Below are 20060 nucleotides of genomic sequence, written 5' to 3'. Positions count from 1 at the left end.
AAGCAAGCTGTAAAACCAGAGGAACTGCCCCCTGCTGGCACCAGAAAGAAGTTTTAAAGGCTTCTGCATATCCATCTTTTATATACAGTCTATGCTTTTGGCTAAGTTGTGTCTACTTGTTTTGAGGCCTGTGAAAGTGATATTATCCCTTTAATGTTGAGATGCCACATTTTTTGGCTCAGGGCTCATTTGAACCATAAGTTTGGTGATGTTTGTCATATTGTATTTATTATATTTTATGTAAAAGTAGCAAAGACACGGGTACAATATGATTTTAAAACATTTAACAATAACTCAACTCTGAGAAACGTAAAGGTGTTTATTAAAAGTTAGGCTGTACATCACAAACAGGGAGTTTACATTAAGAGGAAGCACAACACTTTTCTAAGTACCAGCTCCTGTTCCCGTAGCACCACCACATGTTAGCCACCTCATCTTTACAGTGCTTTTGTCTATTCAACTAAAGTGAACATACAGGCAGAAATCAAGCAGAAATGAGAGCGGCAGTGTCATTTATTACAAACAAAATAAAAAGGTGACAAATTATGTATCAGAACACGTGAATCCAACATCCTGTCCCACAGTGCCGTGCTCCTCGCGCCATCTTGCTGCTTCATCCTTAAACCTTTGAACCACTTGCAAATTAACCATCAGCTACAAAAAAACACACAAACCGTCCTCTGAAAACACAAATAACCATAAAACTTAAAATAGCACAGATAAAAATCACGAAGTGAGAAAGAGGCGAAAGCTGCAGAGAAGACAACAGAAGACTTTTAGCAGATTTGTGAGCTGTGAAACAGTGCATTCAAAAGGGCATCTTTATTATATTCTGGTAGAGTTAGCATCATATCATACATGCTGATTAATTACACCGAGGCATAACAGAACTAAAACAGTGGTGTTAAAAACAATATTAGAGTCCATGCTGCTGCATGCTGCAGGTTTTCAGCTCCTTTGTGAGGTACTCAAGCAGAAACGGGACGCCCTCTGTCACGATTTCACATGTGAAAGTGTGTTTGTTTTGTTTGGTGTGTGAGCTGTGTTTCTAGGAAGCAGCGAGACCCATAAAGCATCACTCATGTACAAAATGCAGGTGACAGCAGACACATAAGAAACAAACATCTGCCATGAACACACCTCAGACAGCAGACACTAGCACCATCAGACAATGATTTTTACTAAAAGCACGACTGAACCTCTTACAAACAGATACATAATCCCTTAGAAGAAGAATTAAAAATAAAATCGGCACCAACAACATACCCAGAAAAGTTTTTCTTTTTTTTTAATGCTAATGTTGTGTCTCTGTCTAAAGATACAGGAGGCTCATGTTAGTAGGTTAACATCTCTTGAGGTTGTGAGTCCGCCGCACACGTGTCTGCCTCTCCTCCTCCTCCTTCATCTGGTCTCACCGGTGTTGGATCTGTGGTTTGGTCCTCGGCGGAGAGCTTAGAAGATGGTGCTCCAGCGTTTAGAGGGTGCACGGGACTTTCCTTCTCCCTGGAGAGCAGAAGAAATGGAGATGAGGAGGCTGAGAAAAACATTTGTTTGCTAACCCCAGCTGGCAGATAAGAGCAATCTGGGGAGACTTTCATTTAAAATGGTGCTGAAAGTTCACGAAAGAGCTGATTGTCAATAAATTTTTCTTTTAGTGGAGATGATCCACGCTCAAAATTAACCTTGAGACCGCTGAGATAGATGGCACTGGATGAATATTTGGGCTTACGTGTTGTAAATGTGAAAATGTGGCTCTTAAGCTTGTTAGTTTATTATGATGACAGGCTGCTTTAAAGCAGGATGATAAAACTTCAGAGTGAAGTGGTGAATCAGATTGTATTTATGTATTACTCACTGATCTCTGATGAGAGCATCACTGTTGCATTTGAGCAAACACAGACAGGAGACAGTGAAATCCAGCTTTACAGGCAGAAAGTGGGAATTGTGGGTAAAGCAAAGAGTCGAACGCTCTGCGAGCTCACCAGGTTGAAGAGTCTGGACAGCGTGCTTTGGTCTCTGCGTCTTCTGACCGGCGACTTTGTGCTCTCAGCACGCGGTGACGTGGCCTAGAAAAAGATGCTCCATAAGCACAGGTGGAGAACTGGAACCGCCTCCCGAGTCCAGTATTTGCTGCCTTGCTACTGCACAACCTTTAAGCAATTCATTTTACATTGATGGCCTTTTTCTCTTTATGAGATTAAGGATATTTTGCCTCAGAGAATCAGAGATGACAAACTATTTTACCAAAGTGCCAAACACAAAATAATTGCTCAACATTTTGTTACAAAGGGCGCAGTTGTTGCTGTTGCTGGACAAAAAACACATAACCACCAACAATATGACTGCATGCCTTCTTATTAAGCATCTCCATCCTCTTTAAATGCATTAAGATGGACTCCTTGGGTTTATGCTTTCACTGGGTTTGAATGTGTTTTGCTACAAGCTGAATTTTCTTCTCTGACAAAGTGCAGGTATGTGGTTTCTCTGCAACAGCACAGAAGAAGGTTGCCTTTGTTCTGTTATTGTGATAGAATAATGTGAGTGAGACATGAAAGGAGGGAGACATGGATGTGTGACTGGACCAGATTCACCTAACAGCAACCTTTAGGGGAGAAAAGATGAGTGACGAGGAGCAGATGAGCCCTATGAGGAAGGACAAGGACACAACAGATATAAACGGCTGATCAAACAACACACAAAGAGGTGTCCACACTTGCTGGACAGACACAAAGGAGGTGGCAGACCGAAGCAGATGGATCAGTGAGTCATCCGTGGAAAAGTTGATGAAGGTGTTACAGAGAACGAGAGGAGGAGAGGGAGGAAGAGGTCCTAAGAAAAATTGTTTACCGGCTGTGGTTCAGAAATAGCTGAGCGATTTCAAAGTCATCCAGAAGCAGTGAGTCGCTCTGGATTGAAGCAAAGAAGGAAGGGAAATTGAAGTGCAATGAATTTACCAATAGGCCAATAACTGTCAATAATTTTCAGATTATGAGTTAATGAATGAAATTGATTTTCTGTGGCATTCATCCAGGCTGAGCTGCTGCAGGCTGCACCTTTTAGTGTAAATGCTGGTGAATTGGGATGTGAATGTGTCCTGATTCAGCGCGCTCCAGTAGGGAAGGTATTTCTCTTCAGGGAGGAAAGCAGTGGCACACAAAGTAGGAAAGAGGCAGAATGAAAGTGAAGGTTAGGTAACAGGTGTACTGCAGACAAAGGACACGTTGCAAAGGAGAGCTCGACAGACAGATTTAATGGGATGATTGGACACGCTCGGAGAAAGACTGAGTGACGTACCAAACCCAAGACGTCTCTCCACTGGACATGAAAAAGAAACAAATAATGACAGTAAGAATATGATGCCACCTGCATTCGTTTCAGATTAACTGAAATCAAATCAACCAAACTCTGCTTTTATTCAGTCCCTCTATGATGATTTGGCTTTAAAAAAAATGCAACAATATGATAATATACAGTATAAATTTATTTTTTTAAAAATCAGTGCGGGAGCCACCCACCCATATAAACCATGCATGTGCATTATGAAGGATTATGCCACCCTTATATAGAAATTTGCTTTGCAATTAATAATCCAGTAATAACATAAAAATCAGCATAAAAAGATGGCTTGCTATGAAAATGTTCCCAGCTATTCCTGCTTCCTTTAAGGTGCTTTCTCATTGGACACTTTTCGACTGGTTGCACTGCACAATAACAATATGTGTAGTTTAGAGAGAGGGAGAATCTAATACATGTAATGAGTGGGCGCATTAAAAAAAAAAATGGAACAGCCAATGCAACAAAAATTTTGGGGTCCATTCACTGAAGTTAGCAGTCAGCACTTTAGGAAGAACACATGGTCCATAATATTACATAATGCCACCATCATCAGGGCATGGTTTCAGTTATAGCCAAATATCAGTCTGACCAGCATCCCATCAGCCTCAGCTTTAGTTTGTTACCATGATAACAGACTTTTAGCATGCTCACATGAACACTTATCTCAGTTGTGGCTCTGGGAACTGAGTATGACTATATAAGATTTTTGCTCTTTGTAGACCATTTAGATAATAACAGTGAACATTTGTGCCTTTGTATGTGGGTCAAATACATGGACTGAGCACATTTAGGTCCAGGAAGCTCTAGAGGGGCAAACAGTTCATGACTTTGTAGGCATTACATGATGTCACCTCCTTCAGCAAAAAGCCAAAAAAATGTCTAAAAGCATTTGTGTGGTTTTTATTCTGGTGAACAGTAAAACTAGCAGAAAGCGTGAGAGAAATGTGGAATCCTGACAGTATCGGTACAGCAAATGTTTTATAACTTTTAAGCCAAATATCCAGATTTCAATTTTAGGCTTCTATATTTCTTTAAATAAAGCATTTTGATAGAGTGCTACTTTTACAGTAGAATGCAGTTTAATAAGAAAAATAACAATTATACTTATATAGCTAACTAGAGTTGGCTAGCTACTCTAGTTAGCTAAGTAAATGTAATGCTAACAACTCTTTCTAACAGCTAACTAGATATGAAGTGCAAAAATAATCATTTAACATTCATCAGTAAACTCTAACATCTGCAAAATGCTTTCTGTTAATATTGCAGCCCTCAGCTGTATGTTGTAGTACCATCTGATTTCCTTCAGGTGGGGTAAACAGCGTGAGTGTTTTGAGTATGTTTAGCCATGCTGCTTCCTGGTTCGCTGCTGGTCGTAGTGACGTTTATAATAATGCCGGTGGTTGGCACAAAAGCCTTGAATTCAAATTTCACATATAGTGGTGTAAACAGGACCTGTCCTCACTTTCTGTCATATATATTAGCCATGTTTGCATGGACGCAAGTAACCAAATTAAAAGCCTGACTGGCATAAAAATGCTTTACGTAAACGCGCCACAGCGGCGTTTGTTTACATTCGAAATCACAACTTCTTCCACTATTTCCACAAAGTTAAACAATTTTGTGCATGTCAAAATGATTCATTCTGCTCAAACACTTGATGCATGTAAACGCGTGTCGTGATCGGATCGCCTTATTCAGGGCCCGTGTAAACTGGGAAGTTCCAATCCAAATTTTAATCAGATCGAGGAGATTTTGTGCATGTAAACATGGCAATTGTTACAAAGGCGGATGCTCATATTGTCATGATGTCAGTGAGAGGGGATGTCCCTAACATGGTCTTCTCAGGCACACAGCTGTGGCTGTGAGACAGACGCCCCACCCACCAGCTGGTCAAAGCCAAAGACATCATAAAAGTTGGATGTAGCTGTCCCGTTTTGCACCCTCTGCTTCCAACATCTTGGTTGCAAAAAAATGGGTGTGATAGCTATGATTGTGAAACGGGACACTCGTCGGCTAACGTGAGCTTGCACTTTCACACTTCCATTATCGAACATAATATGACCAAGATTTAAAAAGCAAACCTAATTTTGGATTCAGTATGACCTAAAATGTCCATAAACTTAGCAGGAAAGTGTTTACAGAGGTCAGCACAGAAAGCTGTTTTCTCATAGGCTCTTTTTGCAACCACAGCTATCGCCATCCGATGGCCTTCATATAGAACGTTTTTAGGTACTTCTGCTTAGGGCAGGGGTAGGGAACTCCAGGCCTCGAGAGCCGGTGTCCTGCAGGTTTTAGATGTGTCCCTGATCCAACACACCTGACTCAAATGACTGAATTACCTCCTCAGTCTGCAGTCAAGTTCTCCAGAGTCCTGCTAATGACTTCTATATGTGATTCAGGTGTGCTGGATCAGGGACACATCTAAAACCTGCAGGACACCGGCTCTCGAGGCCTGGAGTTCACTACCCCTGGCTTAGGGGTTAGGAAGCTGCATCTATGTTTTACATGGCCTACGATTAAAGCACATGTGTATAAGGGATAGCCAATCAGAAACGGTAAAATGGGTGTGGCCTTAAAGGGAAATGAGCCAAACTGAGGGGCTACTCTAACTATCTAATGTCCTCGTCTTTCTATGCTCTCCTGTCCTTTCTTCTCCTTCCCTTCACCTCCCCAACAAGTTGCAGCATATGGTTGCCCCTCCCTCTGCTGGAGCTCACTTCCTGTTAAAGGGGAGTTCTTTCTTCCCACCATCGCCACATGCTTGCTCACTGATTGTTGTCTGTTCTCTCTAATATTATAAGGTTTTACCAAACTGTAAAGCAGCTCGAGATGACTATTGTGAACTGGCACTACATAAACAAAATTTAACTGAAAACTGAACAGAATCATAAGATAGACATAGACATTTTAGATGATCAGTGCATTTCTTTATCTTCATCCTGTGGTTAAACCTCTGGAATGATCAACAAACAGATATGGTGGGAAAGGGGACTCACCCTGGATTTAGGACGAGGAGAGGAAACCTGAGGAACACCAAGCAACAACAACAACAACAACGGAGTGACTGATTGTACAGAGCAAGAAAACAGAACAACAATCTCAGATTTGAAATAAACAAATAAACAAGTTATGGAGCTGCTGATTGAAATGTCCCCGAAGTCTTTTTTTATCGTTATGCAAATGAAGGACTCATGCGGCTCTGTAATCACTGAGGTAGACGAGGAAAAAACAATTTAACCAGCTGTTTTTGAAACACTGCCACGCTGTTGATGCCAAGAGGTAGAGCCAAAGAAAATGCTGACAATCTTATGCAGCAGCATAAATTGGAGGAAACTTGTTTATTCCACAGTCTAAATTATGTAGTTTGTGGCAATTTCAGAGCGATACATCAAACATATTTCAAACCTGAGCAAATCTCTGGGTGTTAGCATGATGCAGCAGCAAAAATGACTGTGACAGAAGGTATGTGAAACATGTATGGTCTATGGAAATGACTGGAGGAATGTGTGTGGAGAGAGCTCACAATGCTCCTGAAGAAATGCACAACAGCATTTTCGTTGGTCCGACGACGAGAAGAGGACTGCTGGGGTGAGGCGGCCAGATGACCCCGGAAAGACCCCTGAGAAGATCAGCAGAAGTCACGTGACTGCATACAGTTACAGAAAATTATGAAGACAGCAAGTATGTGATGAGAAATATGCAAAAATGATCAGTTAAAGGCAATAGCTGTTCATATTTTCTAATAGAAAACAGTTATAAAAGAGAGTGATATCCCTGATGTGGTCATCTAAGACTGGCTGTGACCTCAGACACCCCAACCCCCCCCCACCCCCCATGATGATATGCCTCTGTGTACAAGGGGAAGCCAATCAGAAGGAAGTTGCTGCCTTTCTATGACAACTAATGTAGGTTTTCTTTAAATTTGCTTTATGTTTGATGAATGCAAAGAAGCCCAAATAACCCCCAAACTGAGGGACATGCAGGTATGCATCTTTCTGCTTTCTGCTGGCACTGTGTTGCAAATGAACCTGCAGCACAAGAGAAAAACACACAATAAAATCCATCAAACTTTCTGAGGTCTGTCGTCCTTGTGCCGAGTCTACTCAGAAAAACAGCCTCAGACGTCAGATGAAAGCGGCTCTCGAAGGGCCCCTCCCATCTCAGACTGTTGAATTTTGTGATTTGAAAGGGCCTTTGTGTGAGGTTTTCTATCTGCAGCTCACGGTCAGACTGATATTACAGACTAAATTCACCTGCAAACATGTACCGACACATGCATCCACTTTTATTCCCTTCGCGGGCTCTCAGTGGGAATGCATTAGTGTGTTTATCTTGCAAGACTAAAAAAACAAACTAAAAAAAAGAGAATGAGGAGGAACGGGCACCAAAGCAACCAAATTGAGTTTTAAATTAGCTTTCTTTTTCAGAAAAGCTCAAGAAAATAAATCCACAGTGTACAGTACATGTAGTAATTGTCAGTATGAGCTTTTATGTAGTGCAGAACAAATGCAGTGTTTGAGAAACAAGGAACAACTTTAGTGCTTTACTACACTGAAGTGGATTTTGATTAACAGATGTTTAATGTGAAGTAAACATAGAGCTCAACAAAAAAACAAACTGCTTAAATCTGCTTAAATCTTTAAAACAAATTATAATATGTGAACTGTGAATTATCACCTTCCTTAAGCAAAACTAGCTTCTAGGAACTTTCAATTAAGTTCCAATTTCTTGCCTCTTTCTTAATCTATCATTCACAAACAGCAACTGACAGCATCATCTGAAGGAGTCACAGTTTGGCTTCAGTTTGTAAAGTTTTTCAGTATTTTTTAATCTCTGTGAACTGTCAATTACTTTATATATATTTAACAATTAAAAACCATCCTTAATTTAAGTATACTAATGAGCCACAATTTACCACAAATGATCTAATTAACTAAGTCAAAGTTTAACACTGGGTACCTGAGAAAAAAAAGCTCACTGTCCCTTTAAATGTATCGGTACTCACCTTGCTCCTCTTCTTTTTGTCTCCTCCAAAGAATTTGCTAATCTGATCCATCAGACCAGGGTTCTTCTTTTTCCTCCCGAGCCCGAAGGCGCTCTGCCCTGAGGTGCTTGCTGTAGCCATGCTAGCTGCTGCTGAGGTTTGGTGGCGTTGACCTCTCTGTTTTCTCAGTAGTCCTCTCCTGACCTACTCCAAAGCTCACAGTGCCAACACCCGGCTCTGCCGCTCCTTCAGGGTGGTTCGCAGCCCATCTGACGCTCAGGGGCCGTCTTTGAAGAAGGTGTCATCCCCTTGGCCCAAGGGCACCATGGGACATAATGAGGGTCAGGTTGGTGGTGGTGAGGTCCATAGCGCTGGCTCAGCTCCAGACATTCTTCAGAGCTTCAGTGGCTGTGTCAGTCACTGCCGCCCTCCGCATGGGCCCGGCCATTGTTCCTCTCCCCATCTGCCTCACCCCGGCCGCAGGGACAACAAGGGTTATCTCTGAGTCTGAACTCACACCCTGATGCAAAGCAGCTCGAAGCACTGTGAGGCCGTTGTTGACCCGGGCCCATATATCTTCTTCATGCATTGTGTTTGAACGGGATGTTCAGTCATCAGATTAAGAGGCCCAGAAGAAAGAGGAAGATTATGGTGTGCAAGATGCAAAAACTTGTGAGCATGAGCCAAATATCTGTCTGCACAGTAATAAAATAAACTTGAGGTGACTTTTGCACATTTGTATTTTCTCACTTTTAGTGTCTTTAAGCCAAAGTCAATCAAATCTGCCACAGTGGAATGACCCATGGCTGCTCAGCTGTGTAGGTTAAATTTCATTTGCTACCACTTAACATCACTGCAAGGAGTCCTGCATGCGTTGTTTGATCCAGAGCGGCTGCGGCAGTCGGCAGACAAAGCACGATCTGTTGAACAGTGAGTTGTGTTAGAAAACACCCACGCAGCATCAGAATATTAATTTTTTGGAACAGACGTTTTTCTGTTTCGGCTCCTTCTCATTTCAGGTCAGAGAGAAATGTTTACAGAAAACGGCACTTTAAATGAATCTGTGCTCATATCACACAGCATGAAGCTAATGGAAACAGGTGAACATATTATAGCAGGAAGAGTCTCCACATTTTAATACCAGCATCTTAGTGTTTTGATCTAATCAGCAAGATATTTTTAACTTCCAACTGGTTTTTTTAAAATTATGTATCTAATTCACAGGGTCACAGAGGGGCTGGAGCCTGCTGACATTAGGCCAGAGGTGGGGTGCACCCTATCTAGACTGCCAGTCCATCACAGGGCTGACACAGAGAAACAGTCAATCATTCACACATACAGACAATTTAGAATCACTAATTAACCTAACATGCATGTCTAACTGAACACTGGGAGGAAGCCGTCATGCAAACTCCACAAAGAAAGGCCCCCACCCTGCCTGTGGATTCAAACCTAGAATTGCTAACCACCGCACCACCACGCTGCCTGTTTTCAAACTTTGATGAACTAAATTAACACATACTGAGCCAAATATAAAAGAAATATGAGGGTGTAAATGAAATGTGAAGTGAAAAGGGACAAGAGGAGTGAAAGATTTGGTGCAGAGACGCTGAATAAAGCTGCTTTCTGTTTATGGACGTCTCAAGCTTGGCTTGGTGAGTGATTAAGACGTCCAGTTACTTGCCAAGTAATTCACAACCTCGGCACCCCCATTAGATAAAGCATGTATAATGACCTGAGTGATAAAGGTGTTCAGCATAATTCACACATCCATCTCAGCAGCTAACATTTCTAGGCTGGTGCTTCCTGCCTTTCTAATCATCTATAATTTAATCTATTTCTTAAACAACCATCTGCCCATTACAAACATTATATTTCAATGCAACATTGTATCTAGAATGCTAATCATAGAAATAAAAGTATCTATGGATACTAACGACAAGCTGAATCAGTCACATATCCAGTGGGCTGCAGAGGGAGGCATCTGAATAACTAGGCTTGCTGAATGAATGGCTGAGCTTGATGAGTGTGTGTGTGTGTCTTGTGGCTTGAAAATGAAGAGATCCTGCTGGCTTTTCAGTTTCCACCAACAATCTTATTTTTAGCTCATCTTGTGTTAAATAACAATTGCAATTAAGATTTATATTTTATTCTTTTCTTCAGTTTTCATTGACAAAACTCCAGAGATCTGCTGCTGTTGTGTTTGTGGCGTCCCGGTCTGTTTTTCTGTTGCTTGTTGTGAACTGTCTGACTTGTGCACTTATTACCTTTAAGGGATCAATCAACACTGTGTGTCAAATGTGGAAATAAGTTTTTTTTTTAAAAATAGTTTTGAAACAAACAAGCTCTGAACAGGAACAGGAGCTGTTTCCTCACTCGTGCTGTGGTTTTTCTGAGCATCATTACAGGATGATGGATTTTGAGTCTAATCATGTTTTTCTTTCCTGCTCATGTCTGAGGCTGAATGTCTGTATGTCTCAGTGTGTGATATCAAAATGTATTTTACATATTTATTTATCTTTTATATCGATCATTTTCTTTCTGCAGTAGACTTTTATCCCTTTTAACAGGGACAGACCTCAGGGAGTGGCAGCCATTGCTCCAAACTAGTTTGAACAACAGAATTTGTTGTTTGTGAAAAGCTTTATTCTTTCTTAGCTGCATCCTTGGTGGCAGCCTCTGGGGTCTTTTGCTGGTAAAACTCAAATAAATGCACAGAAACAAAGAGCTGCCATTTCATTGTATCAATGACATTAACATGAATTTTTGTGACCGATTAAATGTGAGCTGAAAACATCTTTATTGTGCCCCTGAGGTTTGTGTACGAGGGGAAAGTTCTTTGCTCAAATCAGCCCAAAGTTAGTCAGATAAAAGACTGTTTTAATCTTTTGTTGGTTACTTCACAAAAACATAATTGTCTCAGCTTTAATTATTTACCTTTGGGTTGGATACAGTAACGCAGTGGTTGGACTGTATTATTAGTTCCCAGGAAGTCGCCGTGCTGACGCAGATCTTTTAGCTCAGTCACATCGTGTGTGTAGAACCTCTGATGGTACAATCAGTGTGTCTGTCTCCCTGTGTCGTGGCCCCCTTGTCCCATGTTTAGTGTTGTGTTTAGGGTCCCGTCTTATCATGTTCACTTCCTGTTTTATTTTGGCAGTTCCTTGTCCTCTGTGCTTTGTGTTTAGTTTTACTTCCTTTGTGTCATTAGTGTCATTTTGTTCACCTGTGTCTCGTCTTCCCACCTGTCTCTCTTTTCCCTCATTACCCAGTGTGTGCATTTAAGGTCTCAGTGTTGTTTAAGTTTGTTGTTGTGTTGCCTGCAATACAACAAAAAAGACGCAGAGGGGACCATCGCTGCTCGTCAGCCTGTAGACGTCTTGCGTGGCTTGTTTCAGTTTTTACTTCCTGTATTCACCTGTGTTGTTTATGTGCTGCTATGCCCCCCCCCCCCTTTTTTTTTTCTGAGCCCCAGTTTCCTCCCAGAGTACATGCACCATCCTGTCTCTCTCTCTTTCAGAGGCTACTGTTGATTTTCCTGTTTGTATTCTGTGCTTCATCCTCTTTGTTCAGTAACTGGGATTCATGAATCATATTGTCCTTTTTTTTTTTCTTGTATGGACTTCCTGCTTTACCCAGATAAAGGCTCATTATTTGCTTGCTCAAGCCTGCTTCCATGAGCTGCCTCTACACCACCTCTTACAGAGCCTAAGAATAAAAATATGATGCTAGAATATAATGGATCTCTTTTAAAGTACCAACTCTAAATTCAAGCCATGTATGTTCAGAAGAAACAAAAGTGGGAAAAATAATATAAATGTCATTAGATCCCAGACAGCAATCACATTTAGTGCTAATCTGGGCTCACAGTTCGGTTGAGTCACTGGGGGTGCTGTGTGGACCAAATGCCATGATAGACCTAACATCTGGCCCATGCAAAATGGACTGTGGCTGAGAGGAGGCACCCTGCCTCACCCTGATTTAACTCCATTAATCAGGGTAAAATGTATCAAGTGTTGCTTGTTAGCAAATAAAAAATTACAGATTAGATTAAACAATGATGTCCTTCATTGATATGACATTGATATGATATAGAAATTAATGAAACCTTTTAAAATCTTTTAGCAGCTCATTCCCTGAAATCAGTGACTCAGAGGAAATCTAAAGTCTTGTAAAACTGTAGAAATATGAGGCCCTTATTTGAACTCGTCCACTGAGGAATCCTGAATAAGTGGGTGAACATGCCCTGATATCACATATGACTGTGGAGCCAACATGGCGGCCCAGTTTCCTGCATAGAGAGTCTAAAATGGGGAAATGGGAGACATGTTTCTCCACCCTGTCCCGTACACTGTGCTGTTTGTCCTGCGAGACTGGAGTTCAGTGCAGAGGTAGGGTGCAGGAATGCAGAGAGTGGGCTCACCACACTGCTTATGCCCTCGTGTCCAGAAGAGTCTTGGATTTGTTCCTGGGGACGGATGGCCGAGGACAGGGCGAGGGGAAAACAATAGCAACCATGGAAGAGAGCTGTGGGACACAAACATGGGAGATATCCTCGCACTCTGGCAGGAATGTCGATTTAGACCAAGACACCCACTCAGAGTGAGCAGCTGAATATCTAACTGCTGCTGGAGAGAGGGAGAAAGAAAGACCGCCTCTGTCCCATCGCATGTACTGAAAAAGACCACATGAGAAAGTCTGGTCTGTTTTGTAGTATTAACTGTTTTTATGACTTTTGCAACCTTGCAGCTGCAGGAATCAGCCTGGGAGGGTCCCAGAATCAGTTAGATGCTGTCACCATTTTAAAGGCTTGAGGTCAGGTGAATTATAAACAGCTAAAAATAAGCTTAAATTGAGTTTCCCCCTTTTATAAAGTGGTATTTTCAGGCACAGTGTAAAGAAAAAGCTGATCTTGCCGCCCAAAGATAGTCTGGAGCCTGCAGCTTAGCACTCATACTGCCAAAACGAGGGCTGGGGGGAAAAAAAGGCACATGAAGTTGGATAAAAACGATTCTTTTAAATATGCAAAAACAGACGGCAGTGTCATTTAGCGTCTAAAATAAAGGAACCAAAATCAACAACAGGACTGCTGTCAGCTCAACTCAACTTATAACTAACAAACAAAACTGATAGTGGAATAACACCAGCACTGATGGAGGCGAGGAGAGGGACCGACATCACCGTGCTGCACCCTCGCTGGCTTTCTGAGTGCAGCAGAGTCGTCTGCAGCCTGTCAGCATGAGGAACACATCAGAGAGGACAGCAGGTTAATGAGCATAATAGAAAAACAATAGCAGGATGGTAGATGTGCTGGTGCACTGAGGCGCTTAACAAAAAGCACGTTGATGTCTGGCCTTCGACTGGTTTATTGTCAGATAAATCCAACATTTGCTCGAATGCAGGATAGACAATTTCCCGACAATAAAGTCTGGTGTTCATTTTGTGATTTAGTGATTCTCACTACAGAAGATGTTTACTGGGATTCTGACAGCATGCTGGTTAAAGGAACATGCTGTCAGAAAGCTTGTTAGCACCGTGTGCTTGTTTGTTGCCCGGCCTATTTAGCGGCTGATGTGTTCAGCCGGTGGTGTCAGAAGATGATTCATTTAATGCTCGTGCACCGGACTGGGAAAAGAGGGTCAGTGAAACCATTTAGTCACAGCCGTCACTAATGAAAGCAGCAGTTTCTTTTTTCCTCTATAAATGCGTTCTCACCCCAGAGCATCAAATACTGGCATTCTTTAAGATGCTCCTGGCATTGCAGAAACAGCATGTTGACACACTGGCCTTGGAGATCTTGGAAGCTGAGAGATAACAGCTCTGTTTGACTGTGTCAGGAAGCGTAAATGGGCAAAAAAGGATCCACAGTAGAGTTCAGAGGTGAAACCCACTGCTGACCAAAGAGAACACGAAGGCTCGCCTCACATTTGCCCAAAAAACCCAAACAAACAAACATGTTGCTGATACCCAAGACATAATCTGTGCACTGAGGAAACAAAAGAATAACTTTTTGGAAGAAAACTAACAGAGCATTTCATAAAAAGGACATCAGACCAACAGTCAAACATGGTGGTGGTAATGTGATTCTCTGGGTCTCCTTTGCTGCTTCAGGATCTGAAAAACTTGCTGTAATTGATGGAACCATGAATGCTGCTCTTTACCAGGAAATCCTGAAGGAGAACGTCCGGCCATCAGTTCGTGCCCTGAAGCTGCAGTGCTCCTGGATTATGCAGCAGGGCAATGATCTGAAACACACCAGCAAGTGTGAGCAGAATGGCTCAAAACCAAAATGAAGGTTTTGGAGCGGCCGAGTCTGAACTCTTTGGTACTTTGGTGTGACCTTAAACAGGCCGTTCATGCTGGAAAACCCTCCAGTGTGGCTGAATTCAAACAATTCTGGAAAGAACAGCAGGCCAAAGTTCCTCCACAGCGATGTGAAAGACTCACTGCCTGTTATCACAAAGGCTTGATTGCACTTCTTGCTGCCAAAGGTGGCACAACCAGGTTTAGGTTTAGGGGCAGGTGGGTTTGAACAGCTTTTTCCCTTTTATCTCTTATTAAATGAAATAATAGTTTAAAAACTGGTAAAGTGAAGGCCGAATGGTTCTCGAGATAGTCAGTGGACACTTTGATGGACGCCGCCTGCCCACCTGCCGTGGGTGACCACGTAACACGTCACATCTTTTGACGGGCGTATAAAAAACTAAGAAATCAGGAAGGGTGCAAATATGTTTCATAGCACTGTAATTAAATGAGACCCTAATATCGGATTGGGAGGGACAGACTTGCCTCACTGTTGCTATAAACTGGTTTGTCACGGCACCATTTCTTGTGCGTGCGGCTGATGCTCCAGCAGCTTTGACAGTATTAGACTTCTAGCATAATCCTAGAAGTGAGATGGATTTTGTTCGCAGATCATTTGTGTACCCGAAGAAGTCTTTGAAGATGCAAATTTGTCTGAAATGACTTTGTTTCATTTCTCTTTAATCCAGGGAGGCCAACACCCACGGTAGAAGAGGGAGCTCTTACTCTGTGTCATAGAAAGAAGCCCTGAGAGTGAACAGCCTTTGTGCTGCTGCGTGTCTTTGTCACCCTGGATGACCTCTTTGTATCGAACGCCGCCCGAGTAGATGCATAATGACACCACACCAGCTGATGTCACCATTCAGCAGACACCCAACCAAAAAAAGAAATCCTCCTTCTTTAATTGTATTTCATTTTTTGGATGTATTTGATAATGAATCAAGCTTTTTAAGTGAATCGTCACTCAAAGGAATAATGCATTGGTGATGTTTACCGAGGCGGTTCCCCTCCTTTCCGTCCTTGAACGTTTCTATTGTTTGAGCTAATTGGATCAGCTGTAAGATGTGCTGCAGTGCGTCCCTGCAGTGATCCTTTTGGCTGGTAAACAACTCAATGCAAATGTCCTGGTGGTTGAAAGCCAATGATTCCATCAACATTTGGCAGGAGCCGCAGCACACGGCTCGAGCATAAAGCAATCATTTGTTTAGCGTCTCAACAATGTGGCGCTCTCTTGTTTCAAACCAAAGGCCGGAGGATGTTTTTGAGCGGCGGCTGCTGCACACGAAGGGGATTTTTGCAAACAGGAGGAAAAGAAGAGAAATCAGAGTTGAAAATTGAAATGCTTATTTTTCTTTCAGTTGTTTTTTTTGCAGGTTTTCTGTCTCAAACTTTTTTTTGCAGCCACTGAAATATAATCATGTAATGTCTTTAAGAAGTAATATATGATTCTGGTGATGCCACTTTCTCAGTATAAGTTTCATACTTATTTTTTTAATGCCAACTAAATGTATTAAAAATGTGTTACTGTCCAATAAATCATCTCTCGTTTCTGCTTTAGCTCTGAAAAGGTGCCAACAACAAGTCCCACACAGAGATTAAGGTCATCCATTGTGCTTCATAGTTATTGCACCCATTGATGTGTTACCCTGTGCTGAGTAAAATGGCCTGTTATGCACCTGATGCCCCCACAGAGAGCAGGTGTTGATCGGTAAATCTCCATCTTTGCGTTCAGTTATGAAAACAGTGACCGCCTCTCCGTGTTCGGTGCAGCTCACATAAAATAAACGCTGATATTTGTGTGTCTGTAACTGATGTGTCTGTAGGAGTGTGACAGAAACATGCTGGGAGGCAACCAAGGTCACTGAAAACAACAAGACACTTCACAGGAGTCTGTCTGTGTGATACTGCACATTTCCCAGTTGTGTATTTCTGGCATAATCAACAGAATTGATCAATCTATCACCGGTCTGCTTTTGTTCCATTTAACACATTCATGAGATTGGCAGGGTCTGAAACAAGTGCAGCCTTGTTGTTATTATAATAATAATAATATTTTCAACTTTCATGCCAAAAAAGATTTCACAGATTTCCCTCATTGTGCCTCCGATGTTTTCCCCCAGGTTGAAGTGGGCCAGCTGCCTGCTGCTTCCATTCATTTCAAAACAACACACACCTGCAGGATCCTGACATCTCCTGCAATCTCATCATTTTAGTAAAAACATATTCAGGTGTCCGGTGAATAGATTTGAACAATTTAGAAGAACAATTTAGAAATAACAGAGAAAAATCTCTTTGTCTTACCTACAGAGGAGATGAATCTCAGCTGATACCTGGCTGAAAGCAGCCTGGACAGGTCAGCCGCCTGTCACAGGGTTAACACAGAGACCGACAACCAATCACGCTCGCACCCACAATTAACCAAACATACGTGTCTCTGAACTATAAGAGGGAACCCACAATGCAGGGAGAACACACAGGTTTCCTCCCTTCAGCTGAACCCTGAAGGCTGAAGCACTGCAGGATGTTCATGTCTGCTTCTAGAGGTGGATGACTGTTCACCATGTTCAGCATTAGCTGGGACTCCAGTGCAGAGGACACACACACACACACACACACACACACACACACACACACACACACACACACACACACACACACACACACACACACACACACACAAACACTAGCATGCACGAGGTCAGTCTGTTAGCATGCTGAGGTTTTAATGACCACTAAACAGCATTAGGTTAATTGGTCACTCTAAATTGCCCATAGGTGTGAATGTGAGTGTGAATGGTTGTCTGTCTCTCTGTGTTAGCCCTGTGACAGGCTGGCCACCTGTACAGGGTGTACCCTGCCTCTCCCCAGTGACAGCTGGGATGGGCTCCAGCCCCCCCCCCCCCCCCCCACGACCCTGAACAGGATAAGAGGATGGATGGATGGATGGATGGATGGGTGGATGGATGGATGGCATAGTTCTGCAGGAATTTTGTGAAATCATGGCTCAAATGTAGAATCTGCACTTCAGACACAATGAAAAACATCAAGTTTGTCATTTTCTTTCTTTTTTTTTTTTTTTTTTTTAAAGAACTGTGTATGACACATTTATTTGCTGTAGCAGCTTGTTGCCTTGACAGCTGCAAATTTTCATGTGTTTTTTATTTGAAGATATTTGAAATCCAGCACCAGTAACTTCAGATGGCATGTACTTAAAACAGCATGTTCCCAGCAAAATTAATATTTTAACACTTCCTGCTGTGTGCTGCATGAACAGTAAACACTACAGACATGAACATCTTCAACTTTGACCTGTGTTTGCTTCAGCTGTGCAGCTCAGTGACCAGGAGCAGCGCCCCGTGGTCGTGCTGAGCAGCTGTCTGCGGGCTTTTGTGACCGTGACGAGTTTTGCGAACGCTGCAGAGAAATTCATCTGAGCAAATAAGAGCACAAAAAGACATTTCCTTTGGCTCCAGATAAATCAACATAACTGTTTGCCTTTGCACTTGATAGTGACACTCCTGATTGCTGAGGCAAACCTCTATTCCGCCCTCTGCTGTAGGTGTGGGGAACTGTAATAACTTCAAATGGCCTGAACTAAATGGTAATGAGTTGACTCTTCCCAAAGATGACAGTTGCACTCCAGAAATATACAGCAGCAAAAACATCAGCTGTTGCTCTTCATCAGCTTGTTCCTCCAAAGAAATCATCAGAAGCTGACCACAGAACTGAGATCTGTTTATGCAACACACAGATTGTGCGTCTGAGCAGCAGTCTCAGCCATGGGCAGAGAGAAGACAGCCCAGAGCCCAGCTACACCCTTTAGCACACTGATAACTTTAACAGGGTTCAGCGGTTGCCCTCCCACCCTGTGTAATCCCCTCAGCCTGCAGCATGTTGTAGGGCTTGGCCTGCACAGAGAAAAAGGAAAATGTCGCCAAGTATTCAGCCGGATCTTAATTGTACAGCTCACAGAACCACAAAAGAATATCATCTCTAAAAATATTTTTTTTAATCTAAACCATCTTAAATCTGGGCTTATATGACATACCTGCACAGAGATAAAGGAAAATGTGCTGTAAGTAGAGCAGAGTAGAAACACAATCAGATACGCCCTCCTTCATTTAAGCCAACCCAAGCACAGCCACTGGCTCACACCAACAGTGAAGTCAGTTCGTAATTTAGCCAGAATTCATTGCACGGTATCCCAGAACAGAAGATGAACATCTGATTGTTAGGTCCATCTAAAAATCAAGCATACACCACTGTAAACGCTTAGCGCAGTCCCACCACAGACATGACGAGGCCACGATACAGGAGAGAGCAATCCTAATTTAATTTAATTTAATTTAATTTAATTTAATTTAATTTAATTACAGCCGAGCCTGCTGAATGCCAACCTCGTATGCCAGTCTAATGTGGCACAGAGCCCAGAGAGCCAATCATCTAATAAAACGATAACTAATTCAATAAAAGTACAAATAAAGTGGGGAAGCAAAAGTATGCACATTCCTGCCACATATTAATGCAGGGAAGAAACGGAGAATTCCAGCGCTACCAGAATATTTGCAGGTCTCTTCAGTCACAGCAGCTGGTCTGTCAGTTATAACCATCAGACTTGGTTGAATTCCTTTCAGCACAGTCAGCAGGCTGATTAGTGGCCTTCACTCTGAGCCTGTCATGGGAGTCTTCTATGACTTTCACCGTTTTTGTATTTTTTAGAAATACCTTACTCATAACACAGTATATTATTTAGATGTCAGCTAATTAAGGTCATCAGTCACACAGGCCGACAGGCCTAGAAGCCGGTCGGTAACCTCCAGCAGACTTGGGTCAAGAGGGAAAAATTTGTTCTCAAACGGTTGACGAGGTTGCTGGAGGTAAGATGGTGCTGCACTGAAAACCTTCTTTGGTCCTTAAACTTCCTTTGTTGTCATTGCTGTGGTCAGCTGTAGTTTACATGGAAGATGCTGATTTGTCTGCAAACACTTACAAACTCCTGGCCATGCGGTACCAACCAACATGTTTCAAAAGGCACAACTTTTACTTTGAAGATGAACCACCTCCATTCCCGGTCTGTGCTGCATTCTTCAGTTTCACTTCCCTCTTAGCGAGCAGCTGGCAAATGTTTGCTAACAAATTGTCATCTTCCATGCAAACTACAGGTAACCACAGCAACTTGCAACCAAAGCAACTTCCAGGAGGATTTTGGTGCAGGCATCGTGTACCTCGTTGTGACCGATTTCACCCGGTGACAGAAACCAACCTCCTGTAACCACTTTCCAACCAGACAGTCTCTGTGACCTGTGGTTGCCAGGGGGTCACTGACTGGTCTCTACTCCTGCGTGATTGGGGCTTTAGCAATTTATTTCACCTGGCGACAGCCAGCAACCTCCAGCAACCACTCGCCAACTGGTTGATTTTCCCCAGCAGCTGGTGG

At 42.5% G+C, this 20060-nt stretch overlaps 1 protein-coding gene across 4 annotated transcripts; it reads right to left on the bottom strand.

Annotated features, from left to right (window-relative positions):
* Positions 1–299: 299 nt before the first annotated feature.
* mbpa (myelin basic protein a) lies at positions 300–8647 on the bottom strand. 4 transcript variants are annotated; one of them, XM_030741344.1, is made up of 7 exons: positions 8342–8647; positions 6860–6955; positions 6333–6359; positions 3295–3315; positions 1983–2066; positions 1856–1876; positions 300–1503 (listed from the first exon to the last, which is right to left on the bottom strand). In XM_030741344.1, exons 1-6 carry the CDS (start codon positions 8459–8461, stop codon positions 1874–1876), a joined length of 351 nt encoding a protein of 116 aa, XP_030597204.1. In that variant the 5' UTR covers positions 8462–8647; the 3' UTR covers positions 300–1503; positions 1856–1873. The 4 variants fall into 4 exon arrangements, with proteins under 4 accessions (XP_030597204.1, XP_030597202.1, XP_030597203.1 ...); XM_030741342.1 differs by lacking the exon at positions 1856–1876; XM_030741343.1 differs by lacking the exons at positions 1856–1876; positions 3295–3315.
* Positions 8648–20060: the final 11413 nt, after the last annotated feature.

Source organism: Archocentrus centrarchus, chromosome 11 (genome assembly GCF_007364275.1).
Source record: "Archocentrus centrarchus isolate MPI-CPG fArcCen1 chromosome 11, fArcCen1, whole genome shotgun sequence".
NCBI classification, from domain to species: domain Eukaryota; kingdom Metazoa; phylum Chordata; class Actinopteri; order Cichliformes; family Cichlidae; genus Archocentrus; species Archocentrus centrarchus.
Note: the sequence above shows the minus strand (reverse complement) of the source record. Positions and strands in the feature narration are given on the sequence as shown.